At 39.2% G+C, this 20,982-nt stretch overlaps 1 protein-coding gene and 1 pseudogene across 4 annotated transcripts in view; both read right to left on the bottom strand.

Annotated features, from left to right (window-relative positions):
• Window positions 1-722: 722 nt before the first annotated feature.
• The window catches only part of Agpat5 (1-acylglycerol-3-phosphate O-acyltransferase 5), a 64,916-nt gene continuing 44,656 nt past the window's right edge, over window positions 723-20,982 (bottom strand). For 2 of the 4 annotated variants that reach the window (XM_058584855.1, XM_058584854.1), the window contains 4 exons: window positions 18,853-18,933; window positions 7,463-7,621; window positions 5,060-5,183; window positions 723-3,249 (listed from right to left, as the gene is read on the bottom strand). In XM_058584855.1, coding sequence (XP_058440838.1) covers window positions 3,024-3,249; window positions 5,060-5,183; window positions 7,463-7,621; window positions 18,853-18,933 — 590 coding nt within the window. In that variant the 3' untranslated portion in view covers window positions 723-3,023. The remainder of the gene's footprint in view (window positions 3,250-5,059; window positions 5,184-7,462; window positions 7,622-18,852; window positions 18,934-20,982) is intronic. The other 2 variants (XM_046460548.2, XM_046460553.2) reach the window with 2 other exon arrangements.
• Window positions 7,628-18,919, bottom strand: LOC124103885 (cardiolipin synthase (CMP-forming)-like; annotated as a pseudogene).

Here is a 20,982-nt window from a genome sequence, read left to right as displayed (position 1 = left end):
TCAAAATAAAAAGTAAAAAGGGCGGGGGATGTAGCTCAGTGGTAAAGCAACCCTGGGTTCAATCCCCAGTATCATTAGAAATAAATAAATAAATACTACTTTAACAATAAGTATTAGTAAGGTTAAAATTCATTTTTACTACAGACTTGCAATTGAGCAGATGAAATATTTTGATAAGAATTTCTGTCTTCACAAATGTGGGTCTGGTATACATGTAGGAGTTACTTTGGCAAATTTCTATTTCTACTTTCATTAATAGTCAATTTAAGTATGAACCATGTAATATTATATGTATAAAGGAAAATTGGTACTATTACTAATTAAAAAAAAAACACACAGAATTGAAACATGTGAAATAAATCATTAGTACATAAAACAATTAACCAGACTGGCCCACCTGCTCAACAGCTCTGCTAATTTTAAGCACTCGACATGTTTGGCTGAGATCACCTAATGATTACAGCACTGCCAAGTATTGATTAGTATTGATCATACATGTTAGTAATAACATAAATGAGTTTTTAACAAACTATTATATTCCTTTGCAATTTTTAATTTTTCAACTTAGTTTTTAAAAACTTTTCTCAGTACTTAGGAAAAATATTGTAGTTTTATAAATGCAGAAAGCAAGCCCAATCACTAAGTCACTCTTATGTAATAGAAAACTGTTGGTGATATTTGGGTCGCAAAATGTTAAACAGTGAAGACATTAGAGACAGTGAAAGGTTTTATTTTATTTTTTACTTTCATCCAAACACACCCTTTGCTGAAAAACATAAAAGCATGCACAATGATGAAATTCTTATAAAGAAAAACCAAGTCATAAGTAAGCTGTAAATCAACAATAATACAACGAAAGCTTAAAATGATAATGTGAAACGATTTACAGGTAGGCATATAGCTTTTAATTTTAGAAAACAGTTAATTCAAGTCAACATCAACATGTGTTAAGTTTCTGACTTCTCAAATGTTTTGATACAAAAATGTTTCCAACTCCCATGTTTTATTGACCTTTTGTGATAAGAAAGTTAAATACAGTCCTAAGAAACACCTTATTCAAAAGTGACCTCATGAAGGTCACCTTTCTTGTTAAAATCATTTGTAATCCACATAATTCCAATAATATTTTCTCTTAAAATTTAAATAGAAGCATATCCATGATATTCCAAGTTCCACAACTTAAATTCATTTTGATTTGTCAGAAACAAGCTCTAAAATTAGGACTTAAAAAAAAAAGTATTTAACAGAGACATGGAATTGATCTAAATTTCACTTTACATGTAAAAGAAAACGGCAATTCAGCATGAGGACACTTTTCATGAGTCTGATCCAAGCCTCCACTCATAGTCAGGCTGACCGTATTCTGCGGGAAGATAGGTATATGAATGTTGTACACATACACATACTAACGGACAGAGACTGATTCACACCACACTACTCTTCAAAGGTATTGTTTGAAATGGCTTATTCTCTGGTTTTGGAAAAGTAACGGAAGATAGTCAGAGAAAATTTCCCTCGATTTTTTTCCCTCCATTTTGCTTTTTATAATTCAATTGGTGTGTTTCATCTGGGTCACAAAATGATTTTGCAACAAAAACTGACCAACAGAAAGCAGAATTGTTATCTTAAAACACCAGAAAGCAGTTGTATTTAAATTATAACATAAAAACAGAGCATAAAAACAGACCTTTAAAAAGGTCTTCTTCCATGACTGAAAGCTGTGATTTGGTTCCTGGAACGTAGTAGCTCTTATTCTCACTTTGTAGCTCCATTTAAACCAATGGAAAGAACCAAATCTACTCAGTCCTGATGAATGATGTGAGGAAGGTGAATTTCTTGACACTGAACAAGTGCGAGATGCCTCTGCAGAAGTCTGGGAAGCTTGCTCGGAGTGCCTGGTGAGTTCCACTCCAAGCCAGGCCCGCTGGCCGGCCACTCTTCACTGCTGGTCTACTGTGCAAGCTAGGAGCAGCACCACTGGAGGAAGGGGTCCGGGAGGAAGGAAGGGCCCAGTGCAGCTACCATGATAGCAGAAAGATGGTTTCTGAATCAAACAGTTGGCTAGATCAAAGAGAAAAGAGGCCAAAGGCACATGCTAGCAATGGAGTCGTGATGTTTGTGGGCTCCGACCACCTCAAAGACCTGGGGACTCCAGATCCAGACAAAGGTTCACAGTAATTACTCTGATATAAAAAATAACAGGAAACAATTTTGTTTTCAAGCACTTATGGCACAGATGTTGGGAAGTACTAATAGCGTAGCTTAAATCTTCAAAAGCTGGGCAAATTCAAGTTCTGTTGTAATGAATCAGTTGCAAATTTAACTTAAAGTTCATTCTGACATTTGATACACTATTCTCTTGTGCAGAGTATAGGGTATGCAAATTAAGTGTTTTGAATAAATATTAGAAATGTTAATTATTTTTCAAATACAAAGTAAAATCAGCTAATATCGCAATACAAAAAAAAAACACTGAACAGAATTTCTTTCCCCATGAACATTTCTTGCCCTTTTCCTTGAACGTATTCATACTTAAATTCAGTTTCTTTCATGGGCTTGCACAAAGTAAGAAAAAGCCAAATATTGCTAGCTTCAAGATACTAAACAGTGATGAGTTTGGAGTTGTCAGGTTGTAAAAAAAAACTGAAAATAACAAATAGAGTGAAATATGCTGCAAATTAATGTTAAAAAATACAGCCCTCTAAATTACAAAACGACATCAAATTATACAATGCTAATAATCTTCGGAAGCTGACGTTAGCTCGTGGGAGGTGTAAAGAATAGCATAAGCTCCACTTGGCTTTTACCTTTCCAGCAGCTCCTGCAATAACGTTGAAAAACCACCTTATGTTTGCCCAAGATCATCTGCTTATCGGCTTTAGTCACAAACTCTATCTTATCCAATGTTCAATCAACAAGGCTTTATTTACACTTCTTACTAAACTCAGGAAACAAGTTGACGTACTAGGCAGCCACAACGGCGAGAGGCAAGGCAGCACATTTGTGGCTGGGGTGCCCCCTGCTCATGCTCTGATGGTGACCCACAGGCAGCCCAGCAGGGTCCCGTAGAGCCACGTGTTCACATACAGTTTCCTTCCCGCCTCCGTGGTCAGCATGCCAGCAGTCAGTCCACTGAGGATCAACAGTGATGGCAAGGTCTTCTTGAGACTTAGTTTGGAATGAACACATTTCCCAGGAAATTTGTTTCTTCTTTCTGGATCCGGTGAATCAAAGAATTCTATGAGCAACCTATGGTCATAATGAAAACCAATACAATTGAAAGTTTCAGTTTAAAGACATTTCAGAAGGTCTTGGAAATTCAGGGGAGATTGAGATTTCTAGCCTTTCACACTCTATATAATTCATATGAACTGTATTTCATGTCTGACTTCAAACATCTCTCAAGGATGTCTTTGAACCTTGACCTTCAGTTTTGCAGCAACCTGACTCACAGGGAGTGGCTTGTTGCAGCTTCTCTCCCTCCTCCCACAGCCCCTATCACACTACACAGCCAAAAAAAGACCAGCAGTGCTTACGGTACACATGGAGAGGCCCAGCAAAGCCCTAGTTCCCATGGAACTATAAACACAAGTAAAAGAAGGAAAACAACAAGCATCTTCCCAACTTAAAATGTGTAGAATTCCAATAGCAGTACATGATTCGATAATCTCAAACAAAATCAGAAAGGAAAAATGCTTCTATTGCCTTATAAACTGCACTAGACATAACCACTGTTTTAAAATGTCTAGCCTCGTCCTAAATACATATAAGTATCTATACCATAAAATAAATGAGATATTAAACATTGTTAGGTCTTTTTTTCTAAAAATAGATTTCCATATCAATACACAGATATTATTTATTAAAGTTCTCCCATAACCAAAATGGCCCTGAATCACTAGTTTAATAAATTCCATCATGTATAACTGCATTGATGAAACATAGAAATTCAACAAAGTTTCATTTTCTACCTGCCACACTTATAATACTTTTCTTAGGTTAACCCAGAAGGGCTAATTATGAGATATTTCACCATAATTCAAGGAAAAGAAGAACAACTAAGTCTCCTGAGAAGAAACATCCTAATGTGTGTGTGTGTGTGTGTGTGTGTGTGTGTGTGTGGTGTTGGAATTAAACCCAAAACCTCACCCATGTCAAGCACTCTACTACTGAGCTCAATCCCAAATCCTCAAACAACACTTTTTAATATGGACTTAGTAAATGGACCCACTGGGAAAAACAAAAAAAACAAAAAAAGTCTAAATGTTTAAAATACATCTTAAAAAATAGGATATGCTTCAGAAAGTATAAAATTTTCATTTATAAAATCAAAACAAGCAGTAAATATCCTGAAGTGTTCAACTGAAAAAATACTTTCTTGTAACAATAAATATCACATCTGAATTTAAGACTCACCTTTCACCTTTGAAAAGAAAATCCTAAAACTTCTCATATGAAATCAGAGACAGTGATGTTGCCTGCTGCAGCTCAGTGTGGCCCTGGGCTGTGCCTCACCTGAGAGGTATCCAGATATACCTGTAATTCACTTACAGGTAACCCTCAGCAAGGTTCAACTCTGTGCTATTATCGTGGACAAAAACATGGCCAAGGCCAGAAACTACTTAGGCCCCAACATACTAACAACATAGAGACACCTTCACCATAAAAATGTCAACTGCCCCTTCCTCTTCCAACACACACACCTGCACTATGCCCACCAGCATGGGAGGCCCTGCCCTCTGCACCCCAGGATGGCGGCTGCTCCTTGTACAAAAGGAACACACCTTTATCTGACCTGGGGAGGCAGACTCAAGCATCTTACACTGGGAAACTTCTCCTTTTTCCTTAAACTTTATATCTTACCACATAGTTCAGGAAACACTGACAGGTAGACAGCTCTTTTACACTGACTTGTAAAAGCAACGTATGAACAGATATGCAGGGAATAAGATACTACTTGAGTTTATAAAAAGTATTCTTGAGATAATAAAACTCTTTAAATTGGTTTCAAGTTATTCACTATAGTAAAATTTAAGTTTCTCGAATTGTTGTTACTCACTTATCTTTTATCTCAAAACGCTCATGAAGCCATCTTCTCATATACTCTTGTTCTTCTGGGACATCTTTCTTGTCTATACGAGCTATGTGAATATGAATTGTTGGACATTCTTTGCAGAGAAATTCTAATAAAGAACAAAAATATTTCACTTTTTGCTATTTTAGAACTCATGGTTATATAAAAGTGAACTGTAATGCATTCCGCTGTCATATATAAATTAAAAAAAAAATTAATTCCCAAGTACTTACACCTGATCCTCTTCCAGTGCTATACTGGTGTCCCTACTTTTTCATGAGAACACTTTTTTCCTTCTTTCTTTCTAGCTTTCAACATATGAGAGAAAACATAAAACCCTTGACTTTCTGGGTTTGGCTTATTTCACTTAATATTTTACTATTCAGGTTACTGCAAATGACATGATTTCATTCATCTTTATGACTGAATAAAATTCCACTGTATATACACACAATATTTTTATTCATTCATTGTATTCTATACTTTGTTATTCTAATTTGTACTGCCATAAACATGGATATACATACATTTCTATTTAAAAAAAAAAAAGAAAGAAAATAAGGCAAAAAAAAGTATTGATTATAAACTGGTAGTTTGAAGTTTCCAGAGGCAATGATGTGGTAATTTCCAAGTCTACTATAATTATGCAAGTCATTATTAAATAAACAGCACCATATGTTGTTTTCATACAACTTGTAATTCTCTAAGCATCCCAGGCATAGGAAGCTGGACCCTTACTAAAAGTCCACCTCATCCCTCTGAAGGGATGCCAGGATACTGATCACCATCAGACTCATCTCCAGTACCAACCCCTATCTAGCACAGCACCTGTTATGCATGGTTACTGCCACTTCCCCTAAAAGACTGGAGGCTTCTGGGGCAGAGGAGTCCATCTGGTTCACTACCACCTAGACCTCCCAGCCTGGTGAAGAGCTGGGCGGAAAGAGCCCTTCAGAGCTTTACTTCTGGTTGTAGGCAGACAGTTTCTTGTCATTGACTGCTCCACAGCCCGGAGAGATCTGGAGGAGCAGCTGCCTTTCCTCTCTCTTCTTGGCCACTGGCTATCCTTGATTTCCTGATCCTTGCCACATTTTAACAGATGACAATTGGTCTGGGAACCCAGATTCTTACTATGAAATAGCTACAAGCCCGTAAGTGACTGTTACTTTGAAGGCTTGCTAATATAGTAAAGGAGATGCTCTTTTTCTGCCTGGGCTGCCCAGGGATGAGGTGAGTGTTTACTGCAAGCCCCAGCCCTACTCCTAGCCCAGAGACCCCCTTGCAGACGGCTCTGTGGAAAGGAGAGCTCTCAACACACTGAAGTTCCTCAGGGAACAAGGAAATCATCCTCTGAAGTTTAAGAGTATGTTTCCCTGGTAGGTGTGAAGCAGGACGCTGGGGCCTTTCTTCTCAGCATTGCCCAGTCTGAGGGGGCCTTCAAGCTTCTCCTTAAGCAGCCTTTACGCTCTTGGACTCTGCGGGTGCTCTTTACTTCTGCGTCAGGCCTTAGCGACATGTTGCACTTAGGTCATCAGAAACACCTGAGGAGGAGCAAGCAGCTTGGATGGCAAGGAGCCAAGCACTAAGCCAGGGAAGATGTCACTTGTTCAGTGTTTCTGTCTTCATTTTCCTCCAGGTCTATTTCATCTACATAATCCAAGAACTGCTTACAAACTGCTCTTTGAAGCAGAAGTGCGACTGGTCAAGAGCACAGGCAGTGGGAAGCGGGAGCTGGCCTCGATCCCTCACGACCCTAAGCAAATCTCCTAGGCTCTCTGTGCCCATGCACCCACGTCTGAACAGAGGATGACAGTCACAGCAGCTCCCACACTCCCTAGTCTGCCTATTCCTCATTCTCAGTTCTCTAAAGTTAAGAGTGTCTGCTTACATTTACCCAAACTATTCTGCTCACTCAGAACTCTTTTTCTTCTTATGTATGACACAGATAATAGATCTAAGTCCTTAAAGCCCAGCATGTTTGAAAAAGAAATGTCATAATTTCTTCTTGTCAGACAGTGATACTAAGTTTCATAAGTATTCTATGAAAAACACATTCAAAGATGAGCACTGGCCGTCAGTGCACACCTTGATATCACTCAGGACCACTTACCCTACCTTTGATTTACAGAGCTGTCCGTTTCTATGTATGAGCTTCAGGTAGAAAGAGGCTGGGATAAGGACTTCCAAAAGAATAATGCGCAGCCAAGAAGTACCAAACTTGGCAGGGCAGATGAAATTTCAACTGGAGCCAATTAATAGCATCTTGAAAAAGACACCAAGTAAATGGAATGCCTATTTTTGAAGAATGGTGATACTCTTAATAGACACCAGCCACTGACATGTGCTGTATTAGCACTGAGTCTCTAGCACACGAAAACCTAGACTTACCCGTCATGGACGGTGACTCTTCTCGCTCTCCTTTATTGTCTTTCCCTTGGTAAACCACTGTAACATCATAAATCGCATCTAAGTAGTTCTTCATAGAATCAAAAGCAACATAAGTTGCCTTTATTCTTGGTGTCAGCACATACTTTAATACTGGAAGGCCTAGAAAAGAAGTCAATTCAGTGTGCCACAAATTAGGAGTATTCTAAGTTTTCAATTGTTTTAACTTTCCACAAGTAGACAAGACAGACAAGTATTAATGCCATAGCCTCATACCTATGGGCTTTAGCTTTGAAAGCACACCTCTCACAAGCCTTCTTCTATTTATGTCCACATTCCTTAATACAAACTAAACACTTACAGGCACAAGATACTGCATGGAGAGCTGCCAGAAAACAGGTCCTCGGAAACCCTTGGCTTCAGTATGCCCAGCCAAGGGCAGACGCTGGGATCCTCACTTCTGGCAACTGCCTCAGGCCACAGCATCCTGCCCATGACCACTCAAGATGTCTGAGCAGCACAATTCATAATTTATGACCCCTAGTCCATGACTCCTTTAATTCTACTTCTGCTCAAACTAAGACAGGGAGAGAGGAATCATGTAGATGACCTCCACTGTGTACAACATCTAATAAGAGCTCACACATTCCATATACTGCAAAATACTGACCTGATGTTTTAGGATAAACTGAAGAATACCACATCTTAGTGTAGTATTTTTTAATGAAGTATACAATCTAGTGGCTGAGTCTATTCAGAACTGCCAGTCATCATCACTAAGGCTAGACTATCCCCACTGCCCCACAGACACCCCATAGCACATATGTGGACTCTGCACACGCCACTCACTTGTGACGACCACTGCTCTGCCCGCTGTCTCCTGCTTACTCTGAACATTCCACATAAATGAGCTCTGACACTATGTGACCTTGTGTGACTGGTGGCTTCCTTACTTAGCAGAATGATTCCAAGGTTCACTTGCTCTTGCATGCATCAGTTTATCCATTCCTTTTTATGGCTAAATACTATCCCACTGCATGGATGGAGCACATTTTTTACCTGTTCATCATTTGATGGCATGTGAGTTGTTTCCACTCTTTGGCTCTTAGGAATCATGCAGCTATGCACATTCACATAAACTCCATATGAATTCTGCCCACTGAATAAGTTATTGTATCAACGTATGATCTTAATTCTCTCAGGTATTTCTTATACTTTTTAAAACTTCTTGGATGAGAAAACATTGCAATTATAGACAACTAACAGAATGTCACCAGTGTCTCTACTTGTGTGAAGGATTTGCAGTTCCCCTTCTATTTTCTGCTGCCTCCCCCTGCCTGGATTAGCACACTGACCAGCTTAAGGGAAAACCGCACATCTCTAGACATGCCTTGAACACAGACCACGGAGAACCTGACTTGGATCCTCTGCCTCCTCTTGCTGAGTCTTGCTCTGGCCCTCATGACTATTGGCCAAGAAAGGCCCATGGCTCTCACTGGTCCTCTGCCTTCACCCCTATTCTGAAGCTCCCTCAAGAAAGTGCTGTCCCGGTGTTTCTCCCCTACCTGGACTTGTGCTCAGGCCCCTCGGGGCTGACGCACACCCCCCTCAGGAGCCCTGCCCACTGGCATCCTGCACAGCCCAGCTTCAGTGCTTCTTCCCATAAAATCTCCCCAAACCACACCTAGAAGTGGTTCAGCCTCTGTGGACTTACTCTTTTCTGTGTTCTGGTTTTATGAAACTATGTAAAAACCTAAACAAGACTGAGGCAGGTGGCCTCTAAAACAGCTCCAGTAACCCCTGCTCCTGGTTCATGCCCGAGTGGGGTTGGACCTGGTAGCTGGCTTCTAAACAACAGAATACAGCAAAAGTGACGGACGCCACTTCCAACATCAGCTTGCAGGGCTGGGCCTCCTGTCTTGCCCATTCTTGCTCCAAACTCTTTATTTTTTTTAATCCTAAATTATAGTTTTATTTACATTTAAAAATACATTGGAAATTCTGAATATGCCCATGATCAAGCTTATTTTCAATGTACATTACTTCAGTTTTGATGTCATGGTTTGTTCTGACAAGTCCTTTTACAGACTCAACACCAAAATGGGGAAACCCCTATAGATTTTTGCTGGCATTGCTGCTGATGATGTACACTGCTCCCTTGCTAACAGTGATGAGTGACTCTAATCGGCTCCTTGTCACCTCAACGTTTTCTGGCCATAAGGACGATAACTGTGAGCTGATGAGCTGTGGTGCATCTACCAAAGCACCTGAAGGTCAATGCCATCAGCATGATTGAAAACTGTAGCTGCCAAAGAAGCCACCACGTTTAACTGAACTGCTGTGTTTGCCTTGCTGATGAGCGTTAGTTTTAACACAGCAACAGTTCAGCAAGGATTGAAATACTTAGTGTTTGTGGTGGTGGAAAAGTTCAATATCTGAAATAAAAAACAGCAGCAATTACTACATCTCTTGAAATTATCCCATTAGTAAGTGGAACTGGAATAAGACCTTCATAGGTCAAGCTAACATGGAAGATACTGATAAGGACTTTATCAGCAAGTGGATCAAGAGCACTTCCCAAAGATGATTTTTGATTGGCCCAGTTTCCAGCAATAAATCATCCAACAAATCAGTTAGCCCAGCTAAAGCAAAAACTCCTAATGCAACATTAAAATCTTCAATAATCAAACATCCCCAAGCCGGGGCCATGCCAAGGTACTCACTGACACCCTCTCTGGAACTGTCCATGAATGTTCATGGGGACTGGCAGTGCTCGCTGAGACCCACTCACCTTTGGGACCTCCTTTATGGGCCGGCTGCCGCAGGGCAAGTGCTATGGGTGCAGCAACCAAGCTTGGCCTGGCAGCTCAGGCAGGCGGGCACAAGTGGGCAACTTAGAGAAGTTCCCCTACAGAACTCAAATGTTCTGAAACCCTAACATTTGTCCCACTGAAAATCCAAAAATCTTATTTAATGATGAGATTGCTATTTTTTTCCCTAAAACCTATAAAATTATGAAATACAATCAGACTCTACTGTGGAACTTTTCTGAGATTAATGTTAACATGAACTGAAACTCTCTAAGGGAAGTACATAAAATACAACATTATCTAAACCCACCTGTACATGAAACTCTCTTCTTAACACTGCATGGACTTCATCACAGAATCAAGACTGTAAAGCCTTAAATAAAACTCAGTGACTTCATTAGGAAGACTGCTGTCAGCAGAGGGGCAAAAGGAGGCACAGTGGAAAAGACAGGAGCAAGTACTCAGGGAGTAACTTTTTTAAATTATTTTTTTATTTGTTTTAATCAGTCATATATGACAGTAGAATGCAGTTATGCACTTTAATATACCATCCATAGGTGGGGTATGATTTCTCATTTTTCAGAGTGTACAGGGTGCAGAATCACATTGGTCATGCAGTCACACAGACACATACAGTGATAATGTCTGCTTCCTTCTACTGTCTTTCCTATCCCCACATCCCCTCCCGCCGTCCCTCCCATCACTGCCCTCTACCTAATCTAAGGTAATGCTATTCTTCCCTAGTGTCCCCCACTTATTGTGAATTAGCATCCGCATATTAGAGAAAACATCTGGCCTTTGTTTTTTGGGATTGGCTTAATTTTCTTAGCATGATATTCTCCAAGTCCATCCATTTACTAGCAAATGCCATAATTTCACTCTTCTTTAAAGTGGAGTGATATTCCATTGAGTATATATGCCACATTTTCTTTATCCATTCATCTACTGAAGGACACGTAGGCTGGTTCCTAGTCTAGCTATTGTGAATTGAGGTGCTATAAACATTGATGTGGCTGCATCACTACAGTCACTGATTTTAAGGCCTTTGGGTATAAAGGAGTGGGACAGCTGGGTCAAGTGGTGGTTCCATTCCCAGCTTTCTGAGGAATCTCCATACTGCTTTCCATAGTGGTTGCACCAATTTGCAGTCCCACCAGCAATATAGGAGTGTACCTTTTTCACCATATCCTCACCAATATTTATTGTTGCCTGTATTCTTGATGACTGCCATTCTAACAGGAGTGAGATGAAATCTTAGAGTAGTTTTGATTTGCACTTCTCTAATTGCTAGAGATGTTGAACACTTTCTCATATGTTTGTTGACTGATTGTGTATCTTTTTCTGTAAAGTGTCTGTTCAATTCCTTAGCCCATTTATTGAGTTATTTGTTTTCTGAGTGTTAAAGTTTTTGAGTTCTTTATATGTCCTACAGATTAATGTTTTATCAGAGGTTCATGTGGTGAAGATTTTCTCCCAGTCTGCAGGCTCTCTCCTCACGTTATTGATTGCTTCCTTTGCTAAGAAAAAGCTTTTTATTTTGAATCCATCCCATTTATTGATTCTTTATTTTACTTCTTGCACTTTAGGAGTCTTGTTAAGGAAGTCAGATCCTAGGCCAACATGGTGAAGATTTGGGCCTATTTTTTCTTCTATTAGGCTCAGGGTCTCTAATCTAGTTCCTAAGTCTTTGGTCCACTTTGAGTTGACTTTTGTGCAGGGTGAGAGATAGAGGTTTAACTTCATTTTGCTACATAAGGATTTCCACTTTTGCCAGCGCCATTTGTTAAATAGGCCATCTTCTCTCCAGGGAATGCTTTTGATACCTTTGTCTAATATGAGATAACCATATTTATGTGGGGTTGTCTCTGTGTCCTCTATTCTGTACCATTGTTCTACAAGTCTATTTTGGTGCCAATACCATGCGGTTTTTGTTAACTATAGCTCTGTAGTATAGTTTAAGGTCTGGTATTGTGATGCCTCCTGCTCCACTTTTCTTGCTAAGGACTGCTCTAGCTATTCTGAGTCTCTTGTTTTTCCAAATAAATTTCATGATTGCCTTTTCTATTTTTATGAAGAATGTCACTGGGATTTTAATAGAAAATGCATTAAATTTGTATAACGCTTTTGGTAATATGGCCAGTTAGACAATATTAATTCTGCCTATCCACAAGCATGGTAGATCTTTCCATTTTCTGAGGTTTTCTTCAATTTCTTTCTTTAGTGTTCTGTAGTTTTGATTGTAGAGGTCTTTCACCTCTTTTGTTAGATTGATTCCCAGGTATTATATATTTTTTGAGGCTACTGTGAATGGGGTAGTTTTCCTAATTTCTCTTATGGATTTACTGCTGATGTCTAGGAATGTGTTTGATTTATAGGTGTTGGTTTTATATCCTGCTACTTTGCTGAATTCATTTATTAGTTCTAGAAGTTTTCTGGTAAAATTTTTGGAACTTCTAGATATAGAATCATGTCATCAGCAAATAGTGATAGTTTGAGCTCTTCTTTACCTATTTGTATCCCTTTAATTTCTTTCTTTTGTCTAATTGCTCTAGTTAGAGTTTCAAAGATGATGCTGAATAGAAGTGGTCAAAGAGGACATCTTTGTCTCATTCTAATTTAGCGGGAATGCTTTCAATTTTTCTCCAATTAGGAGGATGCTGGCCTTGGGTTTAGCATATATAGTTTTTACAATGTTGAGGTATGTTCCTACTATCCGTAGTTTTTCTATTATTTTGAACATTAAGCAGTCCTGTATTTTGTCAAATGCTTTTTCTGCATCTATCAAGATGATCTTATGATTCTTATCTTCAAATCTATTGATGTGATGGATTACATTTACTGATTTCCGTATGCTGAACCAACCCTGCATCCTTAGGATGAATCCCACTTGACCGTGGTGTACTAAAATTTTAATGTGTTTTTGTATGTGATTTGCTAGAATTTTATTGAGAATTTTTGCATCTATGTTCATCAGCAATATTGATCTGAAGTTTTCTTTCCTTGGTGTCTGGATTTGGTATCAGGGTGAGATTTGCCTCGTTGAATGAGTTTGCTTTTATATTTCATGAAATACTTTGAGGAGTATTGGTGTTAATTCTTCTTTGAAAGTCTTGTAGAACCTGGCTTAGAATCCATCTGGTCCTGGGCTTTTCTTGGTTGGTAGGCTTTTGATGGCATTTTTTATTTCATTACTTGAAACTGAAATGTTTAAATCATGTATGACCTATTCATTCAGTTTGGATAGGCCATATGTCTCTACAAATCTGTTGATGTCTTCAATATTTTCTATTTTATTGGAATATAAATTTTCAAAATAGTTTCTAATTATCTTCTGTATTTCATACATGTCCATTGTGATATCTGCTTCTTCATCTTGTATTTTAGTATTTTTCTCCTTTTTCTCTTTGTTAGCATGGCCAGCGGTTTCTCTATTTTATTTATTTTTTCATAGAACCAACTTTTTGTTTTGTCAACTTTTTCAATTTTCATTGATTTCAGCTCTGATTTTAATTATTTCTTGTCTTCTACTGCTTTCGGTATTGATTTCTTCTTTTTTTCCCTAGGGCTTTGAGATGTAGTGTTACATCATTTATTTGTTGACTTTTTATTCTTTTGATGAATGAGCTCAATGCAATAAACTTTCCTCTTAGTACTGCCTTCATAGTGTCCTAGAGAATATCAGTGTTCTCATTTACCTCTAAGAAATTTTTTATTTCATTCTTGATTTCTTCTACTATCCATTCATCATTCAATAGTGTATTATTTAGTCTCCATTTGTTATAGTAGCTTGTATTTTTTAATTTTTTCATTGAGTTCTAATTTCATTCCATTATGGTCTAATAGAAGGCAGGGTATTATCTCTGTTAATTTGTATTTATTAAGAGTTGCTCTGTGGCTTAAGATATGGTTTATTTTAGAGTCAGAGCATGTGCTGCTGAGAAGAAAGTATAATTTTTGCTTGTTGATGGTGAAATATTCTATATATGTCTGTAAGTCTAAATTATTGATTGAATTATTTAGTTCTATAGTTTCCTTATTTAGTTTTTATTTGGAAGATATGTCCAGTAGTGAGAAAGGTGTATTAAAGTCATCCAGTATTACTGTATTGTGGTCTATTTGACTCTTAAAATTGAGAAGGGTTTGTTCAATTTACATAGATGCTCCACTGTATGGGAGTATGTCCTGCTTATATATACTTCCCTTAAGAAGTATGAAGTGTCCTTCTTTGTGTCTTCTGAATAACCTTGGTTTGACCTCTACTTCCTCTGAGAATGAAAACCCCTGCTTGTTTACACAATCCATGAGTGATAAGTCTTATCCCATCCTTTAACCTTCAGCCTGTGGATGTCTTTGCCCATGAGGTGAGTCTCTTGAAGACAGATATTATTGGGCCTTGCTTTTTAACCCAATCTGCCAGTCTATGGCTTTTGATTGATGATTTTAGCCTATTGACATTCAAAGTTATTACTGAGATATGATTTGTATTCCCTGTCATTTTGATTTATTTCTGGTTTTTGATTTGTCTGGGTTTCTCATTTGGTTGAATGTCCCTTTAGTGTAGATGCTCCCTCTGCTGGTTTTCACTTCATCCTCATGGAATATTATGTTGGGATGGTCTGTCTGTAGTGTAACTTTCTAGTGTGAATTATTATTTTTTTTAAAGAAAGAGTGAGAAAGAATTTTAATATTTATTTTTTAGTTATCGGCGGACACAAGGTCTTTGTATGTGGTGCAGAGGATCGAACCCGGGCTGCACGCATGCCAGGCAAGCGCGCTACCGCTTGAGCCACATCCCAGCCCAAGTGTGAATTATTTTAATTTCATCTTCAAATCTGAAACTTAATTTTGCTTGGTATAAAATTCTTGGTTGGCATCCATTTTCTTCAGAGCTTGAAATACATTATTCCAGGACCTCCTAGCTTTGAGAGTTTGGGCTGAGAAATCAGTTGAGATCTGAATTGGTTTCTCCCTATATATACTTTGATTTTTTTTCTCTCACAGGTAAGATTTTATCTTTATTCTGTGTGTTAGTCATTCTCATTGTAATGTGTCTTGGTGGGGGTCTGCTGTAATTTTGTACATTTAGTGTCCTATAAGCCTCTTGTATTTGATTTTCCATTCCATTCTTTAGATTTGGGAAATTTTCTGCTATTATACATTGAAAGGATTGTGCATTCCTTTGGTTTGTATCTCTGCTCCTTCATCTATTCCAATTAAGCTTAAATTTGGTCTTTTCATGTTACCCATAATTCTTGGATGTTCTTCATAGTTTCTTACCATCTTCTCTGCATGGTCAACTCTACTTTCAAGATTATATATTTCATCTTCATTGTCTGAGGTTCTGTTCCAAGGGGTCTAGTCTGTGGGTGATGCTTTCTATTGAATTTATTTATTTTTATTTTTTTAGAATCTATTTATTTATTCATTTAAGTTTTCGGCGGACACAACATCTTTGTTTATATGTGGTGGTGAGGATCGAACCCGGGCTGCACGCCTGCCAGGCGAGCGCGCTACCACTTGAGCCACATCCCCAGCCCCTTTCTATTGAATTTATAATTCGGTTTACTGATTCCTTCATTTTGAGGATTTCTGCTTGTTTTTATTTCCATGATCTCTAACTCTTTTTGAAGTGAACTTTCACTTCCTGTATTTTTTCTTTGATTTCACTCCTTATACTATACTTCACAGATCAATTTAACCATATACAATCTGAACTCCTTCCTGACCATTTCTTCTACTGTGTTATCAGTGGCTTCTGTTGTTGAAGCATCTTGGTTTGTTTGGGGTGCTTTATTCCCTTGTTTTTTCATGTTGTTAGTGTGTTTTCCCATCTAGAAGTATGGATCTAAGGCAGGATAAATTCTACCCTGTAGACCTACAGGGTCCCTGAAGGTTTCTAACACTTCACCTTTACTGGTAAGACCAATATCAACAGCACCCAGTGTACACAATATATAGACTTAAACCTAATAGCTCCCACCAAGGCGTCTGCTGCTTTCTTGTAGATGATGAGTTCAATAACTATCTATAGTACAAACAGAAAATTGGTTAAAACAGTTTACAGTTTCAAATGGTAGATGAGAGAACAGGGGTAGTATGCGATACTAGTGAGGGAGGAAGAGAAGCTAGAAGTAAAACTTCACAGGAAGAGTGGAAGAGGAGCCGACAGAGATTGGCTGTTGGTTGGAGAAAGGTTGGAAAGAAAACAGACAAAAGAGAGGAAGAATATGAACAAAGAGAAAAATATTAAAGACATAAGAATAAAACAAAAATGCAAAACACCAATCATATATTATTGTCCTCCACACACTGATGCATAAAAAAATCCTGTTCCAAATATGGTAGAGATATTAGCAAATCAAAAAATAAAATAGAGTAAATCTTGCTGGGAAGTCGAACTGTCTCTGTCAGTGTTCAACAGTTTCTCAGCTCTGTCTCTGAGAAACTTGATCACCAAACCCAGATCAGCCCCTGCAAACCCAGTCACTATCCCACTGATCTGGTCTTCAGATACCTCAGGTTCAGCAAGCTGCAGTCCCAAGATCTCAGTCCTGCTCCTACTTGCAGAGAGATCACTGGGGATCCACTCATGCAAAGGAGCAACCCCGAGATGCAGCAGCAAGACAAGGGCCACCAGCACTCTCAGCAGGAAGACCCCAGGCTCCTCAAACCCACAGGCACCCCCCACACTGGACCTGCAGGTCCCAGCTGGAGTCCTCAGACAGAGGCTCTTGTGGTAGTAAACCTGCTAGTACCCAGGCCTCAGGGCCTGGCAATCAAATCCGGAGTCTCCCCCGCAGCGGTGCTCTAAGCCGTGGTAGTGGTGGTGGTTGTCGGCAGCAGGCAGTGGGTCAGTAGCAGTGGCAGCTGCAGGGTGAGCAGCAATTGAAGCTGTGGGGGCAGCGTCACCAGGCAATTTCCAGGGATCAGCAGCAGTTTGGGCTTCAGCTGCATCCGGGCGGCTGTGTCTTCTGGGACAGCAGCAGGTGGTTGCAGCTGCAAAGGGAGCAGCATCCAGAAAGAAGACCTCCAAGCGACCTCAGGCTGGCAGCAGCAGAATCAGAGGCAGCAGCCAAGCAGGTAGCGGTGCAGGCTAGGAGTGACGTTTTGATGTGAGCCACTGATGGGGTCTCTTCTGACTGGACTGAGGGATACTTTAATTCACTGGGAACAAGCATCCATGTGGATATTTCAGCAGTAGAAATCTGGGTCATGAACACTCTTGGAAACATGCTCGGTGGATTCTGTCTCTTCATCTCATTTTAAACGGAACATTAAGGAATGCATTATTTTAGCTGTAACTATGCCAATGTATCTATCTAGAGGCCTCTTGCCATTTCTATCTTCAGTGAACTTTTTGTCCCCAAGAAAGGATTATAAATTTTGACTAATAGATTGAGATGGTATTGTGTATTTTTGGTTATCCAAAACACTCATGTAGCTTTAGGATTCTGAACTGGTGAACAAGCATGGTACACAAGACCTGAGGAGTATGCCAACTACGCTGCTTGTGACGCAATGGCTTTGTTCTTTGCTTGTGTTTGTTTCTTGTCTTGCACAAATGAACTTTTAAAAAATAAAAGCTACTTTGGAAATAAAAAGAAAGAAAGAAAACTACTGCTAATGACTTGCCTTCACCCACAGAAGGAGAGCCAAATACCAAGCCCACGTTCAATGACCTCCATCACTGCACCCGGCCCAATTGAACACTCCATTGCCACAGCTCTTCTTCATTGGCTTTTTGCATGAAGCCACTGAAACTCCTTGCTCACCACACATGTCCCTCACCACTCATGCCATTAGCTTGGTTTCTCACACCCAGAGCTCCCTCTTCAAGTCACCAGGTGCCCTGCAGGCTGGCCAACTGGCTCTGGCCTGACTTACCCACTGCAGTGCGGAGGCTCCTCAAGTTGCACACCTGACACACCATGCACTCTCCTGAGCAGGATTCGTGCCTGTGCCATGTCAAGTCTCTTAAACAAACGCAGCTACACGCAGCTACACAAAAGCCTTGTTTGCCTGCTATTACATGGCACAAGATGACCGACTTGAGTTATTCTGTACAGTTTTATTAATCCTTTTTTTTTTAAATAATCGAATCTCTTTTTTAATGTGTTCTCCTTGGTTTTACATGAGAGTACAGTATATTATGACATATTTGTATAAACAAGGGTACATCTTATTCAAATTAGGGATGCTAGTCTTGTGGTTGTACATGATGCGGAGATTCTTTGTAGTGAATTTATAGTGTACAAAGGAAAGTTAAGTCACATTCATTCCACTGTTTTTCTTATTCCTGACCCTCCTCACTTCCCTTCAATCCCCTTTGTCTAATCTACTGAACTTCTATTCTTCCTCCCCAACGCTTACTGTATGTGAGCATCCATAGACAGAATATTCAACCTTTGGTTTTTCAGGGATTAGCTTATTTCACTTATCATAATAGTGTCCAGATCCATCTATTTCTCAGCAAATGTCATAAAGTCATCCTTTTTTATGGCTGGTTAATATTTCATTGTGTATACATCATATTCTCTTTATCCATTAACCTGCTGAAGGGACCTAGGTTGGTTCATAGCTTACCTATTGTGAATTGAGCTGCTATAAACATTGATGTGGCTGTGTCACTGTAGTATGCTGATTTTAAGTCCTTTGGATATATACCTTAGAGTAAGAGAATTGGGTCAAATGGTGGTTCCATTATAAGGGTTGTTTTGGGGTGCAGAGTGGGAGCACATTCCAGCAATAGAACTCCAGGGCACTTGACCACTGAGCCACATCCCCCGTCCTATTTTGTATTTTATTTAGAGACAGGATCTCACTGAGTTGCTTAGCACCTCACTTTTCCTGAGGCTGGCTTTGAACTCATGATCTTCCTGCCTTAGCCTCCTGAGCCACTGGGATTACAGGTGTGTGCCATCACGCCCAGCCCCATAACAAGTTTTCTTGAGGAATTTCCATACTGTTTTCCAGAGTGATTGCACCAATTTGCAGTTCTACCAGCAATGTATTATGTACCCTTTTCCCCACATCCTCACAAACATTTATTGTTACTTGTATTCTTGATTGTTCCATTCTAATTGGAATGAGATGAAATCTCAGTGTAGTTTTAATTTGCATTTCTCTAATTGCTAGAGATGTTGAATATTTTTTCAAATATTTGTTGACCATTTGTATTCACTTCTGTGAAGTATCTGTTTAGTTCCTTTGCTCATTTATTGATTGGGTTATCTGTCTTTTGGTATTAAGTTTTAGAGTTCTTTATATATCCTAGAGATTAATGCTCTATCTGAGGTGCAGGCAGCAAAGATTTTCTCCCATTCTGTAGGCTCTCTCTTCACAATGTACAGTGAACCCCAGGCCAACATCATTTAAATGGAGAAAAAATGAAAGCATTCCCTCTAAAAACAGGAACAAGACAGGGATGCCCTCTTCCACGACTTCTATTCAACGCAGTCCTTGAAACACTAGCCAGGAGCAATTAGGCCAAAGAAAGAAGTTAAAGGGATACAAATAGTTCATATAAGAGCTCAAACTATCCCTATTTGCTGTGACATGATCCTATATTCAGAAGACTCAAAAAACTTCACCAGACAACTTCTAGAACTCGTAAATGAATTCAGCAAAGTAGCAGGATATAAAACTAACACCCATAATTCAACTGTGTTCCTATACATCAAAGATGAATCAGCTGAAAGAGAAATTAGGAAAACTATCCCATTCACAATAGGCTCAAAAATAAAAAAAACATGGGAATCAATCTAACAAAAGAGGTGAAAGACCTCTACAATGAAAAATATGTAACACTAAAGAAAAAAAATTGAAGACCTTAGAAGATGGAAAGATCTCCCATGATCTTGGATAGGCAGAATTAATATCATCATAAAGGCCATACTACCAAAAGTGCTCTACAGATTTAATGCAATTCCTATTAAAACTCCAATGACATGGGGCTACAGTTGTAGCTCAGTGGCAGAGCACTTGCCTAGCATGTGTGAGGCACAGGGTTCGATCCACAGCACCACAAAAAAAACAGAAACAAAAACAAAGCTTTTTTAAAAAAAATTCCAACAGCATTCTTCATAGAACTAGAAAAGCAATCATGAAATACATTTGGAAAAATAAGAAGCCCAGAATAGCCAAAGAAATCCTCAGTGAGAAAAGTAAAGCAAGAGGCATCACAATACCAGGCCTTAGATCACACTACAGAGCTGCAAAAACAAAAACAGCAGGCACTGGCACCAGAGCAGACATGGAGAGCAACGCAGCAGAACAGAGACACAGAGACCAACCCACGTGAACACAGTTAGTGCACTCTAGACAAAGGCGCCATTAACATGCACTGGAGAAAAGATGGCCTCTTCAACAAGTGGTGCTGGGAAAACTGGAAATCCATACGTAGCAGAATGAAATTGTGAGTCCTTCTGTTTTGTCCCTCAGGACCAGCTACCAGTGTTTGGTATCACAGATAGATTTACCTGTACTGCTCCCTTCTCTCCATCTTCTAAAGTTAGCAGCGACGACTTTACTTATCACACATGAGTCTTTGTATAAATACTGTCTCACTCACAAAAGCCATATTACTACTACTGCTGCTTTACGAGTAAAGAAAGAAACTGAAAGAAATAAACTTGTCCAAGGATATGTGACTAATATGTGCTTAGGAAAAGCCCAAAGCTAGTGCTGATGTTCATCTAGGCACAAATACTAGCA

This window comes from Marmota monax, unplaced genomic scaffold (genome assembly GCF_021218885.2).
Source record: "Marmota monax isolate L192 unplaced genomic scaffold, Marmota_monax_Labrador192_F-V1.1 WCK01_AAM20220418_F8-fsc00310, whole genome shotgun sequence".
Classification (NCBI taxonomy): domain Eukaryota; kingdom Metazoa; phylum Chordata; class Mammalia; order Rodentia; family Sciuridae; genus Marmota; species Marmota monax.
This window is presented reverse-complemented; position numbering and strand designations above follow the sequence as displayed.